At 64.3% G+C, this 25,241-nt stretch overlaps 1 protein-coding gene across 1 annotated transcript; it reads left to right on the top strand.

Annotated features, from left to right (window-relative positions):
- The first annotated feature begins 2,090 nt into the window (after positions 1–2,090).
- On the top strand, positions 2,091–22,994 carry PLEKHA6 (pleckstrin homology domain containing A6). The gene is made up of 22 exons (XM_075174090.1): positions 2,091–2,165; positions 2,323–2,437; positions 2,534–2,638; positions 2,742–2,814; positions 3,329–3,429; positions 5,736–5,911; positions 6,135–6,623; positions 7,061–7,571; positions 12,767–12,835; positions 13,268–13,348; positions 13,606–13,755; positions 14,252–14,347; positions 14,823–14,934; positions 15,092–15,231; positions 17,454–17,580; positions 17,711–17,820; positions 18,118–18,300; positions 18,472–18,636; positions 18,876–19,009; positions 19,150–19,292; positions 19,964–20,087; positions 20,582–22,994. Exons 2-21 carry the CDS (start codon positions 2,336–2,338, stop codon positions 20,077–20,079), a joined length of 3,183 nt encoding a protein of 1,060 aa, XP_075030191.1. The 5' UTR covers positions 2,091–2,165; positions 2,323–2,335; the 3' UTR covers positions 20,080–20,087; positions 20,582–22,994.
- The last annotated feature ends 2,247 nt before the right edge of the window (positions 22,995–25,241 follow it).

Below are 25,241 nucleotides of genomic sequence, written 5' to 3'. Positions count from 1 at the left end.
GGGCACCCGTGTCCTGGTGCCCGGCAGCTTTGGGAAGGAGGGGTGTCACAGGTCCAATGCAAACTTCCCGGGATGGAGCCCTGAGTGCCCCTTGGCCTTTCCTCCCGACACCGCTCCAGCAACGAGGGCCCCCGGGAAGCAGCGTGCGAGTGGGTTCCCCCGCCGGAGCAGCGAGGTGCCGGGGTGCCTGGCAATACCGGCTCTGCGGGATGGGGCAGGGACACGGCAAACGCTGCCAGCCAAGCCCGGCGGGAGCCCTGCCTTGTTCCTCCCGGCGCTGCCAGGGAGCCCGGCACCGCCGGCGGCGGCCGCCTTTGGCTGCACCTCAGTGTCGCCGAAGCGGCACCAGGGCTGGGGCCGAGCTGGGCCTGATCCAGCTGCAAGAGCTTGTGCTGGTGGGTCCTGGGGGATGGTCGGGGTCCGTGTGGTGCACAGCACTGTGTGGCCGGGTGACCCTGATGGTTGGGGTCCGTGTGGTGCACAGCACCGCGTGGCCGGGTGACCCTGATGGTCGGGGTCCATACGGTGCGCAGCACCGCACGGCCAGGTGACCCTGATGGTCAGGGTCCATACGGTGCACAGCACCGCGTGGTCGGGTGACCCTGATGGTCGGGGTCCATACGGTGCACAGCACCGCATGGCCAGGTGACCCTGATGGTCGGGGTCCATACGGTGCACAGCACCGCGTGGTCGGGTGACCCTGATGGTCGGGGTCCATACGGTGCACAGCACCGCATGGCCAGGTGACCCTGATGGTCGGGGTCCATACGGTGCACAGCACCGCGTGGCCGGGTGACCCTGATGGTCGGGGTCCGTGTGGTGCACAGCACCGCATGGCCGGGTGACCCTGATGGTTGGGGTCCATATGGTGCACAGCACCGCATGGCCAGGTGACCCTGATGGTCGGGGTCCATACGGTGCACAGCACCGCATGGCCAGGTGACCCTGATGGTCGGGGTCCGTGTGGTGCAGAGCACCGCGTGGCCAGGTGACCCTGATGGTCGGGGTCCATACGGTGCGCAGCACCGCGTGGCCAGGTGACCCTGATGGTCGGGGTCCATACGGTGCGCAGCACCGCACGGCCAGGTGACCCTGATGGTCAGGGTCCATACGGTGCACAGCACCGCGTGGTCGGGTGACCCTGATGGTCGGGGTCCATACGGTGCACAGCACCGCGTGGCCGGGTGACCCTGATGGTTGGGGTCCATACGGTGCGCAGCACCGCATGGCCGGGTGACCCTGATGGTCGGGGTCCATACGGTGCGCAGCACCGCATGGCCGGGTGACCCTGATGGTCGGGGTCCGTGTGGTGCACAGCACCGCATGGCCGGGTGACCCTGATGGTCGGGGTCCATACGGTGCACAGCACCGCGTGGTCAGGTGACCCTGATGGTCGGGGTCCATACGGTGCGCAGCACCGCGTGGTCGGGTGACCCTGATGGTCGGGGTCCGTGTGGTGCACAGCACCGCGTGGCCGGGTGACCCTGATGGTTGGGGTCCATACGGTGCACAGCACCGCGTGGTCGGGTGACCCTGATGGTCGGGGTCCGTGTGGTGCACAGCACCGTGTGGCCAGGTGACCCTGATGGTCGGGGTCCGTGTGGTGCACAGCACCGCGTGGCCAGGTGACCCTTCTCTTAGCCTGACTCAAGGTGTTTTGGCAAACGGGGAAGCCGAAGGGGTGGATGTGACGTTGGGGACGTCGCTGCGGGCACAGCCCAGCATGGGCCATTGCTGCTGCTGCTTCTGCAGCGACTTCTGAGGGCGGGAGTGGGGTTTATGGTAACGTCTGGGATGCGTCCAGCAGAAGTAACGAGGGCTCGGCCACCAGAGATCTCGTTTCAGCTCCCGGCGAGGCAAGCGCTTTCTGGGCAATGCCGATGCAATGTGCGGAGCAGATGTGAAGCGTGGGGTCGGTGGAGGCGCAGGGGAGGGCCAGCCCCTGCGCCGGTGCAGGAGGTGCAGGCGTGGGACAGCGAAACGCTGGGGTTGGAGCAGCAAATGCGGTGTTAAAGGCAAAGGGTTTCTGAGGGGAGGATGGGGATGGGAGACGCTGACCACCGCCCCGCCGCTGTCTCTCACAGCCACAATGAAAGGCGGAACACGTTCCTGCACCCAGTGACGGGACAGGTCCCCGAGGACAGCTCAAGACTTGACTTGCAAAAGTAGGTTGACTCCCAATTCCCCTGGTTTCAGGGCCTGGGAGTGGGTTGGGATGGGGGACCAAGGTGGGCTGGGGCATGGGGGGCCGGTCCCTGGGGCCAGCTCCTGCGGGGTGGAGAAACGCAGCTCTGCTGACTCAGCTCTCCTCCTGTGCCACAGACTGACCTTGGACATGTCAAGCAAAGCGGGCGGCAAGCGACCGGTCACCATCACCAGCGAGCCCTCCAACCACACCATGGTGTCGGAGGTGCCCCCAGAGCGTCCCGGAGGCCGGGTGGGTGCCCAGAGCCGTGCGGCACGGCAGGCGGCAGCGGAGATGGGGTGCCGGGGGCCCCCCCGGGGACTGAGCGGCTCCTCTCCCCCTCTGCAGGCTTCGCGCTCTTCCCGCAAGGGCATTGCCTTTGGGAAGCGCTCCAATTCCATGAAGAGGAACCCCAACGCCGCCGTGACCAAAAGCGGCTGGCTCTACAAGCAGGTACCCGCGCCCCCGCCATGCCGGGTGTCCCCCCGGGGCCGTGCCATCCCCTTCGCCTCCACCTCCGCGGGTGGGTGCTGCTCTCACTGCCCCTCTCTCGCAGGCCAGCTCGGGGGTGAAGCAGTGGAACAAGCGCTGGTTCGTGCTGGTGGATCGCTGCCTCTTCTACTACAAAGGTACGGCAGCGAGTACCTGCCCCGGGTGCCCCCTGCGGCTTGTCCCCCCCCAGCAGGACCTGGTGGCCACCAGCCAGGTGCCTCCATGCAAACCCGTGCCGTTACCGGGCTCAGAGCAGGTTTTGCCAGTGTGGGCAAAGGGGTCCGGAGGTGACAACCGCCAGGGAGCGGTGGCCATGCACAGCACCCCTTCGTGCAGGTGTTTGCCACATCGGGGACCCGAGGGGTTAATGCAGGCGCCTTCCCCAGCTCCCTGGCAGCCGCTGGGCTCAGCCCTGGCAGCGCAGCCGAGGGCGGGCATGAATAATTGAGCAGGCTGTTGTGCGAGCCCAGCACAGAGCTGCCGGGGAGCAACAGGCAGGCAGCGGTTTCCCACAGGTGGGCTGCCTGCCTGCCCCCCCCCGCGGGAAGGAGCGATGGGCCCGTGGCCCCACAGCAGCTTGGGGATCTTTGCTGGGGGGCAGCTGGGGCTCCCAGCCCCTCCGTGCGTGTAACCCCTGCATTTGCCCACCAGACGAGAAGGAGGAGAGCATCCTGGGCAGCATCCCCCTCCTCAGCTTCCGTGTGGCGGCCGTGCAGCCCTCCGACAACATCAGCAGGAAGCACACGTTCAAGGTCAGTGCATGGTTGCGCTGGAGCTTGGAGGGGACGGAGCACTGGGGCAGCGCTGGGGCGGTGGTGATGCTCGCAGGGTCCCCGCTGCGTTGTCTTCTTGCTTTCTTGGTGATGGGAGCAAGCTGGGGAGAGGGTGACTGCAGTAAACCCCCAGGGATACCCTGCGCGCTGTGCGGATGTGTCTTCTGCCTGGGAAACTGAGGCACGCATGGGGCAAAGCAGCATCTCCAAGGTCATCTCCCCCCCCCCCCAGGCCTGAGCTGCTCCTGGGCTCTGCCCCTTGGGGTGCGCTGCTGCCCCCCAGCCCGGGGAGGTGCTGGGTGCAGGGCGAGCAGCAGCACTGCCCTTGCCGGCGGGGCTCTCGGCCCTCTCCCTGCCTCGCTTTCCCCTCCGCACCGCTGCTCCCAGCCGGGCTGTCCCCGCCGGCTGCTGCGGTGCTTCTCGGAACCAGACCTAGAGAGGTGTCCCCAACTCCTCTTTGTTTTTTAGCCTGCTTTGACTGGCGTGCAAAGGAAAGGGAAATGTAATTGCAAAGGGGTAGCCTGTAATGAGTCGCTTCTCATCAGCCTGCGCTGCCGTGGGCGTTGGGGAGGAGAGCAGCGAGAGGCGGAGGGCGGCTGCTGCAGCCGGGACCCTCTGCGCCCATCCCCGGCAGCAGACCTTGGCTATCCCTCGCTCAGAGCAGGGGCTGAGCTTCCCCGGCACCGCACGGCGCTTGTCGGCATCACCATGCACCTTCACCGGCTCTTCACTGCCCGCGGGCCCTGGGAGGGTCGCGTTAGCACTCGCTGACGGACCGATGCACAGGCTGGCTTGCACTCGTGTACGCTTGTGCAAAAACCCAGCGTTGCACCTTCCTGCGTGTGAGCATGGCAGGAGCCACAGGGGGGGAGTTTTTCCAATCTAAGGGATGGATTTTTGTAGCTACCTCCTTTAAACCTGCGTTTAGGCTGCAGCTGAGCACGGTTTAGGGGCGAGCGCTGGCAAGTGGCAGCATGGGCTCTCCCGTGTGCCCGTGCTGACGCTGGCAGCCGGCGAGGTGTCTCTTTGCCTGCAGCTTCTGCAGGTGAGAGCAGAGAAGTGATCTGGGGGTGTCGAAATGTCTCTTGGCTTGTGACACTGGTGGGGAAAGAGCCTTGCAAAGCTGCTGCCCGCGAACTGAGCTCTGCAGGCGCGGGCCTGCCTTTCCATCTGCACACGAGGGTTTTGGGAGATGGTTTTGTTCAGAGAAGGGTAGAGAGGGTCCCAACGGCCGGGAGAGGTCTGAGCTGCAGCGCCCGCGCTCCTGCCACGCTGCAGCTTGACCCTTGTCTGTGTTTCCTTCTCTCTCCGCGGGCGAGGATCCCCGGACGGGAGGTCTCTCTTCGTGCCTGTCCACCACGCCAGCACCCAGCTACCACCTAGGTAGTACCTTCTTGTGTTTCTGATGCATGCAGAAGGGTGAGGGACCCGCAGGCTTGCCGGCATGCTCCGCTCACCCCGCTTGCACTAATCCAGGGGACGAATCGGTTTGGTTTGATCTTTTGCTCTGGCTGCAGAGGTTTTAGATGCAGGAGTGCCTGGGGGTTGCAGGAGGTGACCCTGCAGCTGGACACGACGGCTGCATGCTCTGGGGAAGGGGAAGATGGAAACCCAAGGAGGGGTTTTAACCAGAACCCCATTTCCCATCTTTCAGGGGGGAAAACCTCCCGCTTTCTCCCTTTTCTTCCTCCTCGCTGCCTCCCGTCCCTTTCCAGAGAGGGGGGAGGTGGAAGCTTCGAAAAGGCCCTGAATAGCCAAACCTGCCTTTCAGTGCGGGGTGGAGAGTGGGCACCAACATCTTGGACCAAAAGCAAACCTTTTTCCCCCAAAATGTTGTCTGGGCCCAGAAGCCACCTTCCCCCTAACCCTGCATGAATGATAATGCTCCATCCAGCGCTGCCGCTCTCGTTGGGACGTGGACCCTTTGCCAGCCCCCTGCGCCCCGCGGGGACCCGCTCGATGCTGGGGTGCAGCAACCTTTGCCAGCCCCCTCCTCTGGCATGGGGCCCTGGGGAGGGCTGGTCCCAAACATCGCTGGGGGTGGCTGCGGGGGACTCGTGGCCCCGGGGGATCCCCTGTGAGGGGGTGAGGGCTGGCACTGGCTCTGCCTGCAGAGCCTTCCTCCCACTCGGTGCCACCGAGGATGCATGTGGCCACGAGGCTTGGGCAGGGGAGGGAAGGACCGTGCCTGGCTGCTTCTGCGGCAGCAGGACCTCGTGCCAGGGTGGAAATGGAGCTCTCACCCTCCTGTCTGTCTCTCTCCCCACTTCTCTGCCTCTCTGCAGGTGACGGTGTGCTGGGTGGAGGAGATGCCAGCGAGTAACGAGCAGTCCCTGTCTCCCCAGGCCGAGCATGCTGGCATCCGGACCTACTTCTTCAGTGCCGAGAACACGGAGGAGCAGGAGTCCTGGATCCAAGCCATGGGCGAAGCTGCCCGGGTGCAGATCCCCCCGACCCAGAGGTCAGCGCCCATCGTCTCCCCGTGCCATCCCTCTCCCCTGGCCTCTTGGAGACGGGGCCGTGCATCGTGACCGGGGACCTCCGGGAGCATGAGGGTCCCTCTGGAGAACGGAGCTGGGGGAGCGTTGGCCCCCGAAAGCTGAGGGAGGGACGGGACGTTACCGGCCATGCCAGGGGAATTGCAAAGGGAAGGTAACCCTCTCTTCTGTCTCGGCACCCTCCAGGCATGAGAAGCCAGACTCTGAAAACATTCCCCCCAGCAAACACCACCACCACCACCGCAACATCGCCCACCGCGAGCACCCCAAAGCCGACCCCGACGCCAAGACCCGGGGGGAAGGCGACGGCCGTGGCTCGGAGAAGATCGAGAGGAAGTCAGAGAGGACGGAGAGCAAAAAGGAGCCCTTGGCCAAAGCCAACGGCATCGCCGGGCAGGAGATGCCCTCAGAGCCCGGCAGCCCTTACCCCGAGGCGCCCCGGGTGCCGGCGAGCGTGGAACGCCCACCCCAGCCCAACGGCTGGCCGTACTCATCGCCCAGCCGCCCCGGCAGCACCGCATACCCCCCGCCCGACGGGGAGAGCGTGGCCCACCGCCGGGGCTTTGCCCCCCGCACCAACCCCGAGAAGATCGCCCAGCGCAAGAGCTCGATGACGCAGCTGCAGCAGTGGGTGAATTCGCGCCGGGGGGCCGTGCCCCCCGAGGAGCTGCGGAGGTGAGGGCTGCGGGGGGCTGGCCAGGGGCAGAGGGGTGTCCTGCTCCTTTTCTCCAGGGCTGCCCCTTAGGTGATGCTCTGGGAATGTTTTTCCCCTTTCCATCTGCTTTCTCCCCTCCTGGGGTCAGAAAATCTCCTTTCTGGGCTGTCCTCATGTGCCAGCTCTGAGTTGTGCATGGGGCACCCCAAAAAACCAAGCAGGGTGGATTTAGGAGGGGAGGCCGCCGCGGGGTCCCTGGGAGGAGGGATGCCAGGAGGGCAGGCCACCACAGGGTCCCTGGGAGGAGGGATGCCAGCCAGCCAGCTTTCCGGACACTGGTGTCGGAGCTGCCTGCTCTAAGGCTGTCCTTGCCCATCGGGACCCCCGGCTGCGGAGCGAGGGGCCGGGCACCGCCTGGCCGCCAGCCCGGCTCTCACGACTCTCTTCCCCGCTCCAGCCCCACCAGGTTTTACCCCGTGTCTCGCCGGGTGCCCGACTACTATTCCCCCTACTCACCCCAGTACCCCGAGGACTACCAGTACTACCCGCCCGGGGTGCGCCCCGACAGCATCTGCTCCATGCCCGCCTACGAGCGGGTGAGCCCGCCCTGGGTGCTGGAGGACAAGCGGCACTCCTTCCGCAACGGGGGCACCTACCAGCTCCGCGACTGGAAGGAACACCCCGGGTTCGGTCGGCAAGACGTCCCGCTCTGGCTGCCCGGTCCCGGGAGGCAGCCGACCTACCTGGACGAGGTGGATGCAGCCTCGGGCTCTCTGCGACGGATGTCGCTGCAGCCCCGCTCCCGCTCCGTGCCCCGCTCGCCCAGCCAGGGCTCCTACAGCCGGGCACGGATGTACTCCCCGGTCCGCTCGCCCAGCGCCCGCTTCGAGCGGCTGCCGCCCCGGGGAGAGGAGATTTACGCCGACCCCACCACCTTCATGATGAGGCGATCCATCAGTTCTCCAAAGGTAAATGCCCATGGGCGCTCGGGGCACACGGGGTTGGAGGGGGACCTTTGCTGGGGACGTCAGGGGCAGGGATGCTGCAGCACAGCTTGTCCTCTCTGCATGCACAGCCTGGTCTCAAAATGCCACCAAGTCGTGTGGCTTTAGGTCCCTCCTTGCCATCCTGCAAAGCTGCCCAGGTTGCGGTCGTTCCCTCCTGGCTGCTCCTGCGCTGCTGCAAGCCCGGAGAGATGGGGCAGGAGGGGATGGGGTGGGAGCCCAGGGGTGCTCAGGGCCACCACCAGTGATGTGCTCCCGAGCAGGGAGCACTCGTGTCCCTGTCTCGCTCTTGCGTGCCCCAAAGCCGGGCCTGACCCTGCTGCGGGGCCGGGGTCTGCCCTTGCTTGCACTTTCTGGCCTCTCGCGCACCTCTCACCTGTCTCTGGTTTTGGGGTGGGGGGGTCTCCTCTCTTCTCAGTACGATTATCTGGGCGACAGACGGCCCGTCCCTGCGGGAATGTATCCGTACCACTACCCGGCATCCCCCACCGTCCATGACAAAATGGTAGGTACGCTGCTGGTGCTGAGGGGGTGAGCCCCGGCGGAACGGGGTGCGCAGAGCCCCCCGGGGAGGTGGGCCAGCTCGGGGGCTTCTTGCTCGGACAGCTGAGCAGGAACCGCTCCAGGGGCAGCTTTTTGGGTCAGAGCTGGGCTGCTCTGGGGCAGGTCGGGACCGCAGGTCCTTTTACTGGTGTCTCTGGTCCCTCCCGACCGTGCCCGAAGGAAATCCTTGTGGAAAGGCCCCCGGTCCCTGCCCTGCAGGCCCCAGGTCGCGGGGGCAGTGGGACACCCTTGGACCCCCCACCGTACGCCCTGCGATGCTGGGCCGGGCTCGTCACCCCCAGGGTGGTCCCTGGCAAGGACGGGGCTGAGGCTGGCGCGCACCCTGCCCCTCTCCCCCTCTTGCTTCCTCACTTCTGGCTACAGCTGCTGCTTTTTCCTGCGTTGTGTTTCCCCTTGGAGCCGGCAGGGTGGGACCGGGAGGTCCCCCCAGCAGAGCGTGGTCCCAAAACCGCAGGGCAGGACCGGTCATTGGAGGAGGGAGAAGCCCGAGTTACCATAAGCTGCCCATGCTGCCATCCATCCTCGCTAGCCGGAGACGCAGGGAAAGGGCCGTGCCTCTTCCGAGGCACCGGGCGGGAGAGCCGGGAGGAGAGCGGGTCTCCCGCAGGACACATCCACGGCAGCTCTCCCGGCTCTGTGCCAGGGAGGTGCCTCGCTTCCCCGGCCAAGAGGTCTTTGCATTTCCGTAGCCTTCACCTAACCGCTTTGCTTCTTCTTTTATATGTTTTGTGTGTTCGTTTCTTGCCGCATGCCTGCTGGCTCCTGGTAGGATGAACTTTTAGACCTTCAGTTGCAAAGAAACCTAGAGTATTTGGACCAGCAGGTAGGCAGAGCTGGCTGCAAGCCTCACGCTGCTTACGTCCCCGTGTGCCCTGTTCCCAGCGGCATCCCCTTCCCTCCCAGCGCAGCATCTCTTCCCCTAACATCCATCCTCACGCTTCTTGGCATTAAAGCAGCACGAGTTGTCTTTGGTTTGCTTCTTCCATCCTTCCCGTCTGTAGGGTTGCTCATTGCTTGGCAGGAAAATCCCCCTGACAGTGCCTTCTGTGTGGTGTGCTGGAGCTGGTGGGGGGGTCCTGGGGGGAGCCGGGGCACCTTCCCACGTGCCCAGGTCCTCGGGGAGCTGCTCCCAGGGTGCAGGGGAGGCAGCCAGCTCTGAAACCCTCCCCTCTGAAACCGCGCTGGCTCAGGGCGGTGCGGTACACCGCTGCGCGGTGCCAGCGTGGCCGTGCTGGACGGCGTCTCCCTACACCCAGCAGTGCCTCTGGCATCGGTGCGAGTTGGGCTGCTGCAGGGGTCCTGGGGCTGGTGCCCTCCGTGTGGGGTGCGGCCAGGCAAGCCGTGGGGAGCCGGACGGTGCGAGGTGGTTTTGGTGATGTGCTGGCCCTGTTCCTCCTCGAAGGCGAGAGGCTTGGTGCAGGGCTGGGGTGAGGCACCCGCTGGGACCGATACCAAAGCAGCAGCTCCCAGGTTTTTGCATGACAGGGGGTGTTTGGAGGAAACAACTTCATCCCAGGAGCAGGGTGGGGGCAATCGGCTGGGAGAGACCCCCGGGACTGATGGGATGGAAACAGCAGCACCGGCTGAAGTCAAAGCCAGGGACAGGAGGTGTCGGCCAGTGCTGCAGCCCAGGCGCTGGCCTACAAAAACCAGGCTTGCACTAAGGGAGCTGCTCCAGAGACAATCTCATTAGTCTGCAAATCTCCATCGGTGCAGTAATCGCCAAGATCTGTGTCTGCCTTGGAGCAGAGCCAAGGACAGGCAGGAGCACTCGCCGCAATAAAAGCTCTCTGGATTATTTCACAGCCATCGGCGGCAATGCTCGCTCTCCGAGGCTCTTTAAAACACTCCCTAAAAAGGCTTTGTATCTCCTCCTCTCCTGCTGACCTCTGGAGAGACTAATTCGGAGTGACGCTGTCAAGTACCTCTTTTCAAAGAGCTTGCTGCTTTATTTTCTCTCTCCTTGTTTGTCCAGTCGTGGGGATGGCTCCCTCGGCTGCACCCCACCTTGCTGACCTGCCCCCAGTCAGGTTTTGGTCCCTGGTTTGTGCTTAAACTGTCGTCACCCCTTGGACCTCGAGGGTCGTGGCCGCAGGGCACGAGGGGCTTCCCTTGTATCGTCCGCTCTGGGCTGCGGGCTCCTGCAGCGCTTCCGCAGGCAAAGGCAGCGGTGAAGCTCCGGTGCTGCTGATTTGAGCTGCTCCACCGCACGGTACCGAGGGACCCTGCGGCCGTTGCCGGCTGCGCACCCCGGCAGCAGTGCACGGAGAGCAGCAAAACCCTTCGGGTTGCAGGGCTGTGAGCGGCTGGGGTCTGTCCCGCTCCCCTGGAGGGCTCGGCACAGCCCGGGGCTGCAGCTCTGGGGAGCCAAACACCGTCGCATCCTTGCCCTGCCCAGCAGCATGGCCGTGATCTGCCATCTCCACGGGAGCACCCTGTTCCCACCCGGCTCTGCTGCTTGAGGCTGCCGGACTGGAGAGGGGGACGCTGCTGTCCCCAACCCCAGGCTTCGGTCACCTTCCCCTGTGCCTGGAGCTCGTCTGTGCCTTGAGCGGGGCCATCCCAGCCCCGGCTCTACCGCGAGGGCAGGGCGCTGAGCCATTTGTCAGCACGAAGAGTGGGGCCTGTCCGTCTGTCTGCTGGGACCACACTGTGCGTTGCAGCCGTGGGCGTCTCTGTGCAAGCTTGTGTCTGTGTGTACAGTTTGCTGCCGCCCAGCTCGGAGCTGGCTCGGTTTTATCTGTGTTTTCCCCTCAACAAAGATTCCAGGGCATGCAACCAGCCCAGGACACTCTTGACTGCACAGAACGGAGCAGCAGCAGCCCGGGACAGCCATCCCCTTGTGGCTCGAGCCCCTGGGACCTCTCTTGGAAGTGGCATCTTGCAGCCTGATGCCCTGAGGGCTCCTGGACTGAGCCACCCCGCTGCTCCGACGGCACCCGAGCACCGCAGCACGCGAGCGCATCTCTGCTGACCTCTGAACTTTCCTTCCCTGTCTGCCGCAGATGAGCGAGAGCGAAACCCTGATCAGTATGGTGAACAGGATGGTGGAGACCTCCTCCCCTAGGGCTCAGCTCTACATGCAAGTAAGCCTCCGGCCAGCGGCCGTGCACGGCTCGTGCATGGCAGCCACGCCAGCCACCCCGCGCTCCATCCCCGAGGTCACCTCCTGCCATTTCCACTCATGCAGACTCCAGCATCCATGCGGCTCTGGCACATCACGCTCTTGGGGACCTGCTAGTCCATCACAGGCTTTGCTAATCCATCCATGAGCCATTAAAACCCGGTAAATCCTTGTGCTGAAGCACAAGGTGGGGACGCAGCAGTCCTGAACTCTCATCCTCATCTGGGCTGGACTCGGGTGCTTTGCTCACCCTCTGTTTGCTGTCGTGTGTTGCTGAGGCAAGGAGAAGATGTGGGATGACTTAAAGACAGGAATCCAGCCCAAGGCTCTTAAACCAAAGCAATAACTCCCGAAACAGGGAGAGGAAACAGCCTTCCACCCCCTGAGGCTTTGGCTCATTCTGTTCCCCTGCCTGGAGAGGGCTGCAAAAGCGTCGGGATGTCCCTGCTGACGTTGGGCTGCAGCTCCAAGCGCAGGCAGGTCCCATCACCCGGGTGCACTGCGACCCGCAGCCCATCGTGCTGCCAGCCCCGGGCAGGGGGTCCTGGGGCCCCGCTGTGCTGCCCAGGGCATCTCCTGGCTGTGCGAGCGTGCAGCGACCGGGCGATCGCTGGGGTTTTCTGACAAGAGGAAGGTGCCTGTTTCCATCTGCTGTGCGCGGGGAGCGGGGACACGCTGGAGGGCGAAGCTGGAGCTGCTGAGATGCCCTCCCTGGCCAGGCTCCCTGCCCGCAGGCAGCAGCATCCCCATCCGCCAGGCTCTGCCTCCAGCCGCGCTGGGCATTTCCCAGGTTCAGGTCTATTTGCATTGTCCTATGGTTTTAAATGGCTCTAAAGTAGCGTCTTGCTTTCTAGCAATAACGATCCCCTTCTTCCTATCTTATGCCTTTCATCTCGAGATCTGGGAGGCATTTAATTGTTGAGGTCCCATTAGTAATTTAGATTGCCAGGAAAGGAAAATGACTCACAGAGAAGACGGATGGTAAACAGGCTCTGATGCAGCTGCTGATTTATAGGTGTTTCCACTCTGCTAAGTGGGATTATGGCTTAATCTTTCTGCCTTTGTTTCCCCTGCCTGTGAAATGGTGGCAGTTATATGCCAGGCAGTTAATGATTCACGAGGCATCTCTTTAACGAGGCATCTCTTGGTGTCATGCGGAGAGGTTGTCTCCAGCTAATTCCTGTGGCTCACCCAGCCGATGGGCACCAGGGCTGGGAACGGGGAGGGAGGTTGTGCCTTCATCCGAGCGACCGGGCAGGGCCAGGACGAGAGCTCCAGCACCGACTCCCGCACTGCCTGCAGCACCCGCTGCCTCCCGACCGATGCCGGTGCCTGGGGAGCACCCACCGCCTCAGAGACTCAGCTCTCGCCTCTCTTTCCCCGCTCACGGGGCTGGGGGAGAGGGGCTGGGAGTTGCCTCACCTTCCCCAGGGGCTCCCGGAGCCGGGCTCACCCCACGCTCTCCTTGCAGGTGACGCCCTTCCCGGAGGCGTACAGGGAGACACTGCACGCCTACAAGATAAGCGAGCAAGACACCGATGTAAGAGCAAACGTCCATCCTGCGTGTCCCCCCTCTGCCCCGTGCTGTTGTCCCTGTCCCCCGCAGCAGGTCTGCTACCCCCATAGAGAGAGCTGTGCCAAGCCCTCCTGCACAGCCGGGGGGGGACCTGCTGTGCCCCCAGTGTGGTGTGTGCTGCTCGGGGACTAAATCCTCTGCTGCTTGGTCTTGCCCCATGTCCAGATTTGGCCCATGTCACCCTAGCCGGGGCTGAGGTCCCTGCAATGAGAGCAGGAGGCTGGAAACCCTCCCCAGAACCACACTTTGTCCCATCAAACCAACCCCATGGGCCAGGTCCCAGCTGCATCCCGTCTCTCCCGGCTGAGCGCGGAGCTGTTTGCACGGGTGCACCCCGCGCACCCCATCGCAGGGCTCTCATCCTTCCCTCCCTTTCTCTTTCCCGCCCGGGGACAGAAGCTGCTGGGGAAGCTCTGTGAGCAGAACAAGGTGCTGCGGGAGCAGGAGAGGCTGGTGCAGCAGCTCCGGGCAGAGAAGGTACGTGGTGGGCAGCTCAAGCGGTCGTCCAGGGATGAACCTGGCTGCACGGCGATGGCCGGGCCCGGGCAGCACCTTTGTGGCGAGGAAGCGACATGTCCTGCTGTCTTGGGGACAGCTCAGCGGGGATGTTTCTGAGCTGGAGGAGATGCCCTGGCCATGCCATGGTCCCGGGACTCCTCGTGTGTTAATGGCCTGTTAAGGAGAGGGACGGCACTGCACCACTCACGGCTGCATCTCCCTCCTGTGCCCCCCAGGAGAGCCTGGAGAGTGCCCTGATGGGGACACACCAGGAGCTGGAGATGTTCGGGAGCCAGCCCGCCTACCCGGAGAAGCTGCTGCACAAGAAAGAATCGCTCCAGAACCAGCTCATCAACATCCGCGTGGAGCTGTCGCAAGCCAGCACGGTAACCAGCTCCCCCTCTGCTGCGGTCCCGGTCCCGCCAGCCCCGAGCAGCCACCGGGACTGTCTCCCCCACCCGCAGTGATCCCTTTTCTCCCTTCCTGTAAAAAAAAAAAAAGAAAAGAAAAAAAAAAAAAGGAGAAGGGAAATCCCCTTGGCTGGCTGGGGTCCCAGGCAAGCCAAAGTCCCTCACTGGGGACAAAGCAAATTAACCCCCGTGGTGCTGAGCTGACACATGTGCCCGGAGCCATCTCAGCTCCTGCTTCTGTCTCTGGGTCCCTGGCACTGCTGTGCCCGGCGTGCCATCGGCACCAGGCACCCCCCCCACCGCCAGCTGGTACCCCCCACTGCCGGCCCCTCCATGGCTCGGGGTGGGTTCTCTTGGGTGCAGCGTCCTCGTGCTTTTCCGGGTGCCCCCACACTGCGCTGGCCAGGGCTGCTGCCAGCGGGGGGAGAAACCTGCTGCAGACCCCCTAACCCCCCCACCTTTCCCCCTCCAGGCCTTGGCGAATAGCACTGCTGAGTACGAGAGCCTGGAGAGCGAGGTGTCCGCCCTGCACGACGACCTCTGGGAGCAGCTGAACCTGGACATCCAGGTGAGCGGGACCCCGCCGGCCCCGGGGTCCCCCCGCCATCCCCGGGGTCCCCCCCGCCATCCCCATCGAGGTTGAAACCCCCTGGTTCCTTCAGCCCTCCTCTCCCCGCAAAGAGCCAGTTTGCAAGTGGCTGCTCCGTGCTCAGCCCTTGGTGTCCGGCTTTGGCCGAGGGCAGAGGGGGTGAGGAACCGTGGGCACCTGGGTGCCATCGAGGAGCTGCAGCCCAGCACTCCCCGTGCTGCTGGGGCTCCGTCAGCTCCTGCTGCAGGCGGGCACCTGGGGGAGCAGCGAGATGGCTCTTGGCAGGAGAAGAGTCGTGGGCGTGATGGCTCAGACCCCCCCGGGCTGTGTCTGCCTCAGCTGAACGCCCACGGGTCCCACGGCTCGGCGCGGGGCTGGGGTGCAGCGGGGCTGGGGTGCAGCGGGGCTGGCAGCGATGGGAGCCACTCTGACCGCTGCCTTTTCTCCCCTCCAGAATGAAATGCTCAACCGACAGATCCAGAAGGAAATCTGGCGGATCCAGGACGTGATGGAGGGGCTGAGGAAGAACAACCCATCCCGTGGCACGGACACGGCCAAGCACAGAGGTGAGCAGGCTCCGTCCCTGCCCTTGCACAGCACAAACCCCAGCGTGCCACAGCTCGGGGCATCCCCGGTGCCTGTGCTGCCACGAGGCAGACGGCAGCACCCGCTCGGGGAGATGGAGGCCCTGGTGCACGCACTTATTTCTGCTTTTCTCCTCAGTGGCCATTGGCCCCTCGGGGACGTACAGCTCCAACAGCCCCGCCAGCCCCCTGAGCTCGGCCAGCCTCACCAGCCCCCTCAGCCCCTTCTCCCTCGTCTCCGGCTCCCAGGGTTCACCCACCAAGCCAGGACCCGGCGAGGTGAGTGAGCCGGGGTGTCCCTAGGGAGCCCTTTGCCACCATCAGGTCCCCAGCCTGGCTCGTAGGTGGGCCCGAGCCCTCGCTCTCGGGGGACGGCTGGGTTTCCTCGTGGCTCTGCCTGGGGACACCATTTTGGCCACGTGCATGGGCTGTGGTGTCCCCTGGTGACATCTGGGTCCATGGCCCTTGCAGGGGCTGCAGCTGGGCTTTGCAGCCTTCAGGCTCCTGCCTCAAGCAGCCCTGAAGGCTGAGAGTTGCTCAGCTCCAGCCTTTGGCTTCAGGACCAGCTCCTGCTGCCACCACAGTCCCCTCTCGCTGCCCCTGCTCGGGGTCCAGCAGTGCTGGTCTCACCTTCGTCCAAGTGAAGTTTAGGGTGGAATTTGGGCACTCCCCAACCCCACCTGGCTGCACAGAGGCGATGCCAATGTCTCCTGGGGGCTGCCAGCCCCAAGCTCGGGAGCCCCTCGCTTGGGCAGCCCCCGAGTCCCGCCTGGCCCCGCTGCCCCGGGGGGACGTGCAGCAGCGAGGGCAGCGCGGGCGGTGGGAAGCGCTGCCCCCTCTGCACGGGGACACGGAGACCGCGGGGCCCCGGGAGCGGCGGCCAGCTGCTCTCCCTCCTCCTTTCCTGGATGCTTCCACTGTGTTGTCTCGATCTTTTTCTAACTCTCTCTTCCCGGCTCTCAGTGTCTCTGCTCTCACGCCTCACGCTCCTCTCCACCCCAGGAACCAGGCCCGCCTCGACCTCCCCTCCCCAAGTCCTACGTACCCCTGGAGGCTCCTCCGACCGTTCCTCCGCTCCCCGGCGAGAGCCGCCTCTGGCCGTACCCCACCTCCCCTTCCTGGCAGCAAGGCGGCGAGGCGAAGAGGGGACAGGTACCGAAACCTCTCCAGAGCAGCCCCGCAGCAGCGGACCCGTCCCCTTCCTCCCTGAGACATCAGCTGGGATGAGATGGGGCTGCCCACCCTCTGCCCTGCCAGGGGGGACAGGGACAGCGTGGAGGTGGCACTTGGCTAGGGGACAGCGGCGCGTGGCTGGTCCCAGCCCTCTCCAAGGGGAGCAACAGGCAGTGTTCCACCAGCAGCCTCGCCGGGGCCTTTCTGTCCCCACCAGCTCCCCTGCACCCACGCGCAGCACCCAGGGGACAAGGGACAAGGGACCGGCTCCTCCTGGGCAGCCCCCAAATCTGCTGCAGCCCCCCTGTATCAGCCCCTCTGCTTTCCTCTGCCCTCGCCTCTCTCGCTGTCCTTCTGCGGCGCCGCTCCCCACCGTGTAGTACTGGCAAGCTCTGCCGATGGGGGTGAGCCCCCCCAACTCCTGCCCACCCAGGGCAAACCCGGATTTGGGAATTCCTGGTAATGCCTCGGCTGTGCTCCCGCCGGGGGAAGGGGCCAGGTTTGGACACCAGGAGACACAAGCATCCTTGCAGCCGGGGGGTCGGGATGTGTGCATGTGGGGGCTGGCACCGCAAAGCAGCAGCCGTGCTGGCTTGGGAAGGGTTACGGACCCCACTGCAAGTGCAAGTGGCATCTCCGGCAGCCATGCAGCTGCAGGGTAGCACAGTTGTGGCTGCATGCTGATCCACGGGGTGTAAGGGGTGTCAGGATGCATGATCTCCATGAAGAGCACAGGGAAGTTGAGGGGGGCACGTTGGGCTCCTCAGCTTGTTGCCGTACCCCTCCATTGCACCAGCACCCGGGCCCTGGGCAGGCCGTGCCCAGGGGGTGCAGGAAGGGAAGGACCCTGAAAATGGCCCTTTGCTCGCTCTCTGCTGCTGCACGGTGTCTGCCCTGACTTCTGCCCCTGTGGGACCCTGTCCCCTCCCACGGGCACGGGATCTTGCTGGAGCTCAGCACAGAGCCAGGGTGTCCCTGTCCTGGAGCTCCTGGGTGCCGCCTCCGAGCCGCGGCGGGGTCGTCACCCCTGCAGGAAGCTTTTCCCACGCAGGACAGTGACCTACAGGGACAGCGATCGGTGCCCAGCCCTGACAGGCCGGGGCGTAATGGGGGTGAGAGCTGCAGAGCCCTGCCAGCCGCTCTTCCCGCACGTTTGGGGTGCGCTGGTACCGCCTGGCTGGTGTCTGTCTGTCTGTCTGTCCGCTCCCGGAGTGTGTCTGCGGGTTGTATGTCACCCTGTGGCTACGGAGAGCAGCGGGTCTGTCCCCAGGCAGAGCATGGCCCCCAGGCAGGACGGGGTCTCACCGGGGACCTGCTTTGCCCCGCAGCCCAAGCTGAGCTTTGAGCAGAGCAAGAAAGAAGCGCAGCGACCGGCCCCCCCCGGACCCTCGGCCGAGGGGCTCCTGCAGAGCCGGCAGGAGCAGGAGGCGGAGAAGCAAGCGGCTCTCAACAAGGGTACGGCACCGGAGTCGGCGGGTCCCGCTCCAGTGGGCTCCCCTGCTTACCAGGAGCACCCAGCGTCTGGCTGGGACCCTGACCTTGGTCCCTGGGGGGGTTCAGCCTGGTGTTTCGCTTTGCTCCGCAGTGGGCATCGTCCCCCCCAGGACCAAGTCTCCAGCGGAGGAGGAGGTGGTGCCTGTGACCGGCGTGGCAAGGAGGAGCATGGGTGGCATGGCCAACGGGCTCAGCTCCCGGGTAGGGCTTGCGTCAAGGGGCTGGGGGCCGGGGTGGTGGGGCTGGGGGCTGGGCTGGCAAAGTGGGGGCTGTATCACAGCCTGCAGGGCTGGGGCAGCGCATAGGGGAGCCCGTCCCTGCACGGTTCCACATCTCAGCATCCAGGTCCTTGGGACCCCCCGGGCTATTTCGGCGCCTTCCCCCCACCCCAGGAGCGGGCTGAGCAGCCCCATTCCAGAGGGCTGCGGCACTGGGTGGATTGGGCCAGACCCTGCTGCAGGCAGGGGTGCGTGACCGTGGGGCTGGGCTCTTCCCCAGGAGAGACCGAAAAGCGCCGTGTTCGCCAACGAGACGAAGGTGAAGATGAGCGTGGAGGAGCAGATCGACCGCATGAAGCGGCACCAGAGCGGCTCGATGAAGGAGAAGCGGCGCAGCCTGCAGCTCCCCAGCAGCCAGCAGCCCGACACCCCCGGCACAAAGGCACCCGCCTCCTACAAGGTGGTGAGTCCCTGCACCGGCCACGGGGCTGGGCAAACCGGCCTTTGCTTTGCGGAGTGCCTGAGGTCCCTGATGGAGCAGAGGGGACACTGGGGGCTGGGGAGGGGGTGGGTGCTGGGGCAGGGGACAGTGTGTCATCGCGGGGGGGCTCAGCGGGGCTGGGGTCCCTCGCAGGTACGCCGGCACCGCAGCATCCACGAGGTGGACATCTCTGACCTGGAGGCAGCGCTGCGCTCTGATGACCCTGGCAAGGTCTACGAGACGCCCCAGGAGGAGATCGCCCGGCTGCGCAAGATGGAGCTGGAGCCGCAGCACTATGACGTGGACATCAACAAGGAGGTGAGGACGGGCTGTCCTGGGGGAGCCGGCAGCCTGGGCACGGGGCATCCCTCCCTCCACACCCTGCACCGGGGGGTCGATCCATCCTCCTGCATCAGTCGGGATCCTGGAGCCACTGGCCAGGCCAGGGGCTGCCCTTGCCCCGGCGGGTGCTGGGGGGCAAGTGGGGCAGGTGGGTGCCGGAGGGGGGACGGGTTCCGAGCACTGGCACTCGGCTCAGCCCTTGCCGCTGTGCCCAGCTCTCCACGCCGGACAAAGTCATCATCCCCGAGCGGTACGTCGAACTGGAGCCCGACACACCGCTCAGCCCCGAGGAGATGAAGGAGAAGCAGAAGAAGGTGGAAAGGATCAAGACCCTCATTGCCAAATCCAGGTGAGGCTGCTGTGCCCATGCCCACACCGGCAGTCCCGGGGTGCACCCTGCCACCCGCCTGCACCCCTTCCCTGGCCATCCCCATGGGGTCTGTCCCGCTGGGGCCAGGCACGGGTGTTGATGCCGGGTGCTCTGCACAGCCTGCAGAACGTCATCCCCCTGGGCGAGGGGGAGGTGGATGCCCCCCAGGACCCCGAGACCCAGCTGCAGGAGCAGGAGAAGAGGATAGAGATCTCGTGTGCGCTGGCTGCCGAGGCCTCCCGCCGGGGCCGCATGCTCTCGGGTAAGGCACGGGGGGGCACGGAGGGTCGGAGCCTGCCAGCCCCGCGGGAGAGCGGACCGCAGGTAGCCTTACGTGCAGGAGGGGTGGGGGCAGGGCAGCTCGGGCCGGTTGGATGCAGGACCAGCTGAGGGGCTGGGCAGGCAGCAAGAGCCAGGGGCCGATACGAGCCGGGGTGCACCGGTCCTGGCGCAGGGCATCGCTGTGCAGTGGGAGAGCTAGCCCGGTGGTGCCAGCAGCTGCCAGGGCCGTGCCTATGGTGCCTGGGGCTGCGTTCCCCTGTGGCAGCATTGAGCGTCGTGGGATGGAGCAACCGCTTCAGCCGGGTGCAGGTTTCGGCACCTTGTCAGAAGCGTTCGCAAAGCTGCAGGCTGGGAGCGCCTGGCCGTGCAGCGCGCGGTGGCACGCCGTGCCCGAGCCAGCGCGGTGGCACGCCGTGCCCGAGCCAGCGCGGTGGCACACCGTGCTTGTCCATGAGGAGCCCTGCGGGGAGCTCACGTGTGCGCGCCGCGGCCGGGCGCCGCTGTGGCTGTTTGTCCTGACCGCGCTTGCTTCCCCCCTTCCTTCCTCTCCGTTTCCTCCCCTCCGCTAACCTCTTGCTGGGTCGCCTCCTTCCCCTCGCCGCTGCCAGCAGCTTGTGTTCTTCATGCCCTTCTCCCATTTCTTGTTTCCAGCTCAATGCGCTACCCCAAGCCCTCCCACCTCCCCAGCCTCCCCGACTCCACCGACCAACCCCCTTTCGTCTGAAACATCCCGGGTCGCCGACAACAGCCATTTTATGCGTGTCTGAGCCATGAAGTAAGCACCTCTTCTCTCGTACTTCATCCCATCCTCTCTCCATCCCGGGGGCCGGGCGGGGGGCACCTCTTCTGTGCCCGGCATCTGTCCATCGCTGCTTGCTCCAGCTAACGTCTCCCGAGCCACGTCAGCCCCGTCTCCTCCCATGGACCAAGCGCAAGTGTCCTCCAAGGCGAAGCCCCCAGGTTGGGTCAGCCAGAGACCCCAGTGTGGGCAGGGGGGCCCACACACGGAGCAAAAGGAGAGGTGGTCTTGGGGCCAGGCTCTGGGCGACGCCTGCCCTGGTACGTCTGCATTGGTGGCTATAAACTGGGGGGGACGCAGCGTCCCCCTGCTTGGTTGGGGGTTCCCCCCAGGCAGCTGGGGGTGTAGACCCAAATCTGTGCTAGGTTTTCCTCCGAGTAGGGCAGGAGGGGTGCGTGGGGTGGGCACAGGGGCTGCCCCACCACCGGCTGCCCCACGCGTAGCTCAGCCCCACTCTCCTCTCCCTCCAGCTCAAGCCCTGGCTGCTGCTGGCACCATCAAGTTCCACGGGGCCACGTTTTAGCACCCCGACACAACACCAAACCTCTCGCCATCGTTTTCGGTTCTCCCGGACCCCCTTCCCTCCCACCGACGGCGAGACCACCCGGCACAGCCGAGCGGGGAGATGCATCGCTGACAGCACCAGCTCCTCTGCCCCGTCCTGGAGGAGACGTGCGGGTGCCGGGAGGTTGTCCGCTGGAGCATGGTCCCTGAGGAGCCCCCGGGCTGCCAGCTGGCATGGGGACAGATCGGCGGTGTCCTGGGCATCAGGCTTGCATGGACGGCCAGGCAGGGGCATCTGCAGCGGCAGCCCCCGGCCCAGCAGCCGTCTCCCTGCCAGGGCAGCCCTGGGGGAGCGTCGGACTCCCTGGGCTCCCTGTGCTGATGCGTTGGTCTCCCAAAGGTCTGCGAAGGGGCTCTTCTGGGTGGAGACGGGCCAGTCGCCACCATGGATGGTGCTTCCACCTTACGCTGGACCTGGATGCTCCATCTCTGCTCCTTGGGCACCTCTTCCCCTCCCTGTGCCCTGAACCTGCTTTTAGCATCCGTCTGGCTGGGGGTAATCGCGGGCAGAGCCTGGCCTGTCCCATCGCTCCTCGCGCTGGTGGCTCAGCAGAGGAGGAAGGAGCTGTGTCGGGGACAGGATGGATGGAGGTGGGACTGGGGGGAGGACACGGAGGTGCCCAGGGGAGCGGTGTGCTCAGGATCGGGGTGGAATGAGGGCTGCCCGGGGCACCGGTGTGCCACTGGCACGGAGCAGGAGGTCTGGGCAGGGATGGGGACGTTGCATGGGAGCAGTGGAGCGGTGCGGGGAGTTGGGGTGCGAGGTGGGACGGCGAAGCCGCGGGCTCGGCAGGGATCCCTCTGCGATGGATGGGGACGGTGACGAGAAGGGGAAGGGGCTTGGGGCCAGGCGGTCGCAGCGGGGCTCGTCCTCGGCGCAGGGAGCAGTGCCCCGGCTGCCCACCCCGTCCTGCCGTCGAAAATCTGGCACCGCGTCTCGCCCCAAGACCTTGCCATTGCACTCCAGATACCCTTCGATTTGTTTGGTTTTCTTGTAGCAAGTTTACCCTTTTCTTTAGCTTTCTGGAGGGAGAAAAAAGAGCTGGTTCTGCTTGGAAAAGTGGTTGTGCGGTTGGCAGGGCTGCCGCGCTGGGGCTGGGGCGGGCAAGGCGGATGGGGTGAGGAGCTAGGTACCATCCACCCCGCAGCTATTTCCCTGCTGACACCCAGCAGGACCCCTGCCCCGAGCTCCCCCCTCTGCACCCCCATCGCCCCCCGCGCACCCCATCTTAGCAATACCGGTAGGATCCCAGGAGCCCCGAGTCCCGCTCCGCTCCCGAACCTCCGGCAGCCCTCTTAGCTCATAAAGCTGGCCCTTTATTTTGCTATTACATGCCTTAATATATGTTTTATGGAAATTATACATTTATAATATATATCTATATTTGTTTTTCTCTTCTTTTCTGGGAGGTACTGTTTTGTGCTAATCTCTCTCCGCAGGGTTGTTGGCACCAGCCCTGCCAATGAGTTACAAAAGCAGATTCTTTGCCAAATTACCAGAGAGGAAAAAAAAAAAAAAAAAGAAAAAAAACCTATTTAAAATATATATATTTTTTCTGCTTTTATTAAAAGCAAATTTATTTAAAATAAAATATAAAGAGACTGTAAGTTTTAAGAGATGACGCGTTTATTTCCCTGTCCCGGAGCGCAGCGGCGTGGCGGCCGGGGCGGGCTCCCCAGCTCGTGTAACCGGGGCGGACCCCACTTACACCGGCTGCGGGGACAGCACCGGGGACGTGCCGGGGACCGCGGTGCACGGCTGTGGCCCCCGCAGAGGCTGTGCTGCCCGGCGGGGAGCCGAGGGGGCACGCAGAGCCATAGGCAGCAATTCCTCCTGTCTCTGGGGGCCGGAGGGGACGAGGAGCATCCCGGTGCTCCTGCCCTGGCGTGCCCGGAGCCGCCGGTGAGCTCCGGCTCAGCCGTGCCGTGGTGGCCGGGTCTGAGCCTTTCCCAGGGTGTACCGGGACCCCATGGCTGCCCTATTGTGGAACCCGGTGGTCATTATTTTGTTTTTTTTTTAAAAAACTTAATTCTTAATTTTATTTTGGTTATTATTTTTCATAACACTTCATATACCAGTGACTTGTAACCGAGAAAGGATTTGCATCGGGAGGAAATCTATTTATGCACTGGGGAGGGTGGGAAGGGAGGCATTTGTTTTCTGGGTTTTTTTGCTAGTGTTAGAGAAATAAAAGTATCTAAGAAACAAGAAGGTGTCAGTGTCTTTTGTCTAGAGGTGACCTCAGATAACGCTTTAATATTAGACCAAAGAGGCAGTGGACGAATGGCTACACCACTCGACCGTTCAGGAAGGGTCTCACCTTGCCCATAGCTCACTCCAGGGCTGGCGGCACCTTCTCCCTCTCCCTGTTTTGGGGGGGTCATTTTCCCAGGAAAGTTCATTTTTGCTGTAGCTGCTCAATAGCCAGCCCTCTCGGAGGAATAAAAAACATATTTGTACCTGGCAAGTTTGTATAAAGCCAAGGAATAAAAGCGGCTGCTTTGTAAATGTGTGGAGCTGGTCCCTGGGGGCTTTCCTGAGGGACGTGGGTGTAGAGGTCCCCGTGGGGGGTGGGATGTGCCACGCGGGGACCCTGCATCGGCCACAGGCAGCAGGTCTGGCCGAGCCATCGGCCCTGCACCGGGCAGCAGACGCCGGGGGCCGCATGGGGCTGGGTGCCAAAGCTGCCCTCTCCCACGGGGCAGCAGGACCGTCCCTGCCCCACGCGATGCACCGGTGACGGTGCTGCGGGGAGCTGTGCATGCAGCACCCGGTGCTGCGTGGGGGTCCCTCTGGGCTCACAGTGCCCCAGGTACTACTCAGACCCCCCAAGGAACACCACAGCCACGTGCATCCCCCTATTTTGGGGACTGCTCCAAGCCGTCCCTTCCCATGCAGGCTGGGGCAGGGAGGGCAGGACCAGGCAGGGACTCGCGGCCACCAGCCCCTCTGTACGTCACCCTGCAGCGATGCCTGGCCACCGCATCCCCCCCGAAGGAGATGCTGCCAGCACAGGGCAGGCGCTGCCAGGCTGTTAATGATTTGCAGGGTGACGTGGGGACTAAAGGCCTTTCCAAGGGTCACTGCCGGGGAGGCGCGTGGAAGGGCAGCCACCCTCGCCCGGCCTCGCCCAGCCCCGCCGCCGGCAAGATGGTGTCCCTGACCGACTTCCAGCGTAAGCGGGCGGGCGGGCTGGGGTGGCCGTGTCCCGGCGGCGATGCCCATCCCCGTGGGACCAGGGCGCAGCACCGAGTCAGGGCTGGAGGCTGCTGACCGGGGTCATCGGGGCAGGGGGAGGGTGCAATGGCAAACGCTGTCCTGGGGCGGGGGGACACGGCAGGAGCTCTGCCGGGACGTGGGGACCAGGCAGGGCGGTGTGTGGGGACCAGCACCGCGGGCGCTGCAGAGCAGGGTTTGCCCTCACCCTCTGCCCCAGGTCTGCATCGGGAACAGCGACTGGGGAAGTGCCTGGCTTGGCCGGAGAGCATCGCCAGCCTCTCCCACCGGCTGCCTGCACCGACACCCTTCCTGCCACTCTTCAGAAAAATGCTGGAGATGACCTTCCTCTTTATATTTTCTTTGTGGTTTCTTCTTTATCTGGCAGCCCAAGGAGTTTCTGGGGTACCTAACAGTCTCCCCAAAGCTTGGGCAGGTGGAAAGGCTGTTTCTAAGCTTTGCAGACAAATCCAAAGCATGTTTCTGGGAGGGAATGTGCCAGGGAGGTGCCAAGGAGAGTAACCGCAGCCCAAGGTGGGACCTGAGCTGTGTGCCCGAGCCCCCATCTCAGCCTCCTCCCATCCTCCGCAGGGATTGGTGTGGGACTGGTCAGCTTTGGCCTTTTCTTCGTCCTTTTTGGGATGCTCTTGTACTTCGACTCGGTGCTCCTGGCCTTTGGGAACGTGAGTACGGTGGGGCCGGGGCTCCCCGCTGCAGGTGCTGATGCTCAGGATGGAGCAAAGGGTCCATCTGGGCAGGGCTTCTCTGACTTGTTCCCCTTCATCCTCCCAGATCCTCTTCCTCTCCGGCTTGGTCTTCATTATTGGCTTCAGGAGGACTTTTACCTTCTTCTTCCAGCGGCAAAAGCTGAAGGGCACCAGCTTCTTCCTCGGGGGGGTCCTCATTGTCCTCATGCGGTGGCCCCTCCTGGGCATGCTGCTGGAGGCTTACGGCTTCATCATCCTCTTCAGGTCTGTCCTGCAGCACCCAGCTCCCCGGCACGGCATGGGAGAGCGGGAGCCTCGTGCCCTGCAGCCCCCGGCAGAGCCCCCACCGCTCCCATCCTGGCGAAATCCTGGCAAGGGGCTTAACAGAGACCTTTGTTTTGATACAGGAGTTTTCTCCCGGTGGCTTTTGGGTTTTTGGGCTCGCTGGCAAACATCCCCGTGCTGAGCAAGGTGAGCAGGGTGCTGCGCACAGGTCTCCCGGGTAGGTGTGACCCTTGGGGTTTGCAGTCCTCGGGTGATATCAATCCCGATCGCTGTGGTTGGGACCGGACAGGGAAGGTCACCGCGGTCTCTCCGCAGCCCCCCAAGGAGGGGGCACTGGAGGATTTTACTGCTAATCAG

Source organism: Calonectris borealis, chromosome 26, assembly GCF_964195595.1.
Source record: "Calonectris borealis chromosome 26, bCalBor7.hap1.2, whole genome shotgun sequence".
NCBI lineage: Eukaryota > Metazoa > Chordata > Aves > Procellariiformes > Procellariidae > Calonectris > Calonectris borealis.
This window is presented reverse-complemented; position numbering and strand designations above follow the sequence as displayed.

Excerpts from the sequence above, each read along its gene's own strand:
- PLEKHA6 (XM_075174090.1), top strand. The coding sequence starts at position 2,336 with ATGTCAAGCAAAGCGGGCGGCAAGCGACCGGTCACCATCACCAGCGAG. Across the intron at positions 6,624-7,060 it reads CCCCCCGAGGAGCTGCGGAG|CCCCACCAGGTTTTACCCCG; the intron begins GTGAGGGCTGCG and ends TCCCCGCTCCAG. Across the intron at positions 14,348-14,822 it reads AGCTGAACCTGGACATCCAG|AATGAAATGCTCAACCGACA; the intron begins GTGAGCGGGACC and ends TCTCCCCTCCAG.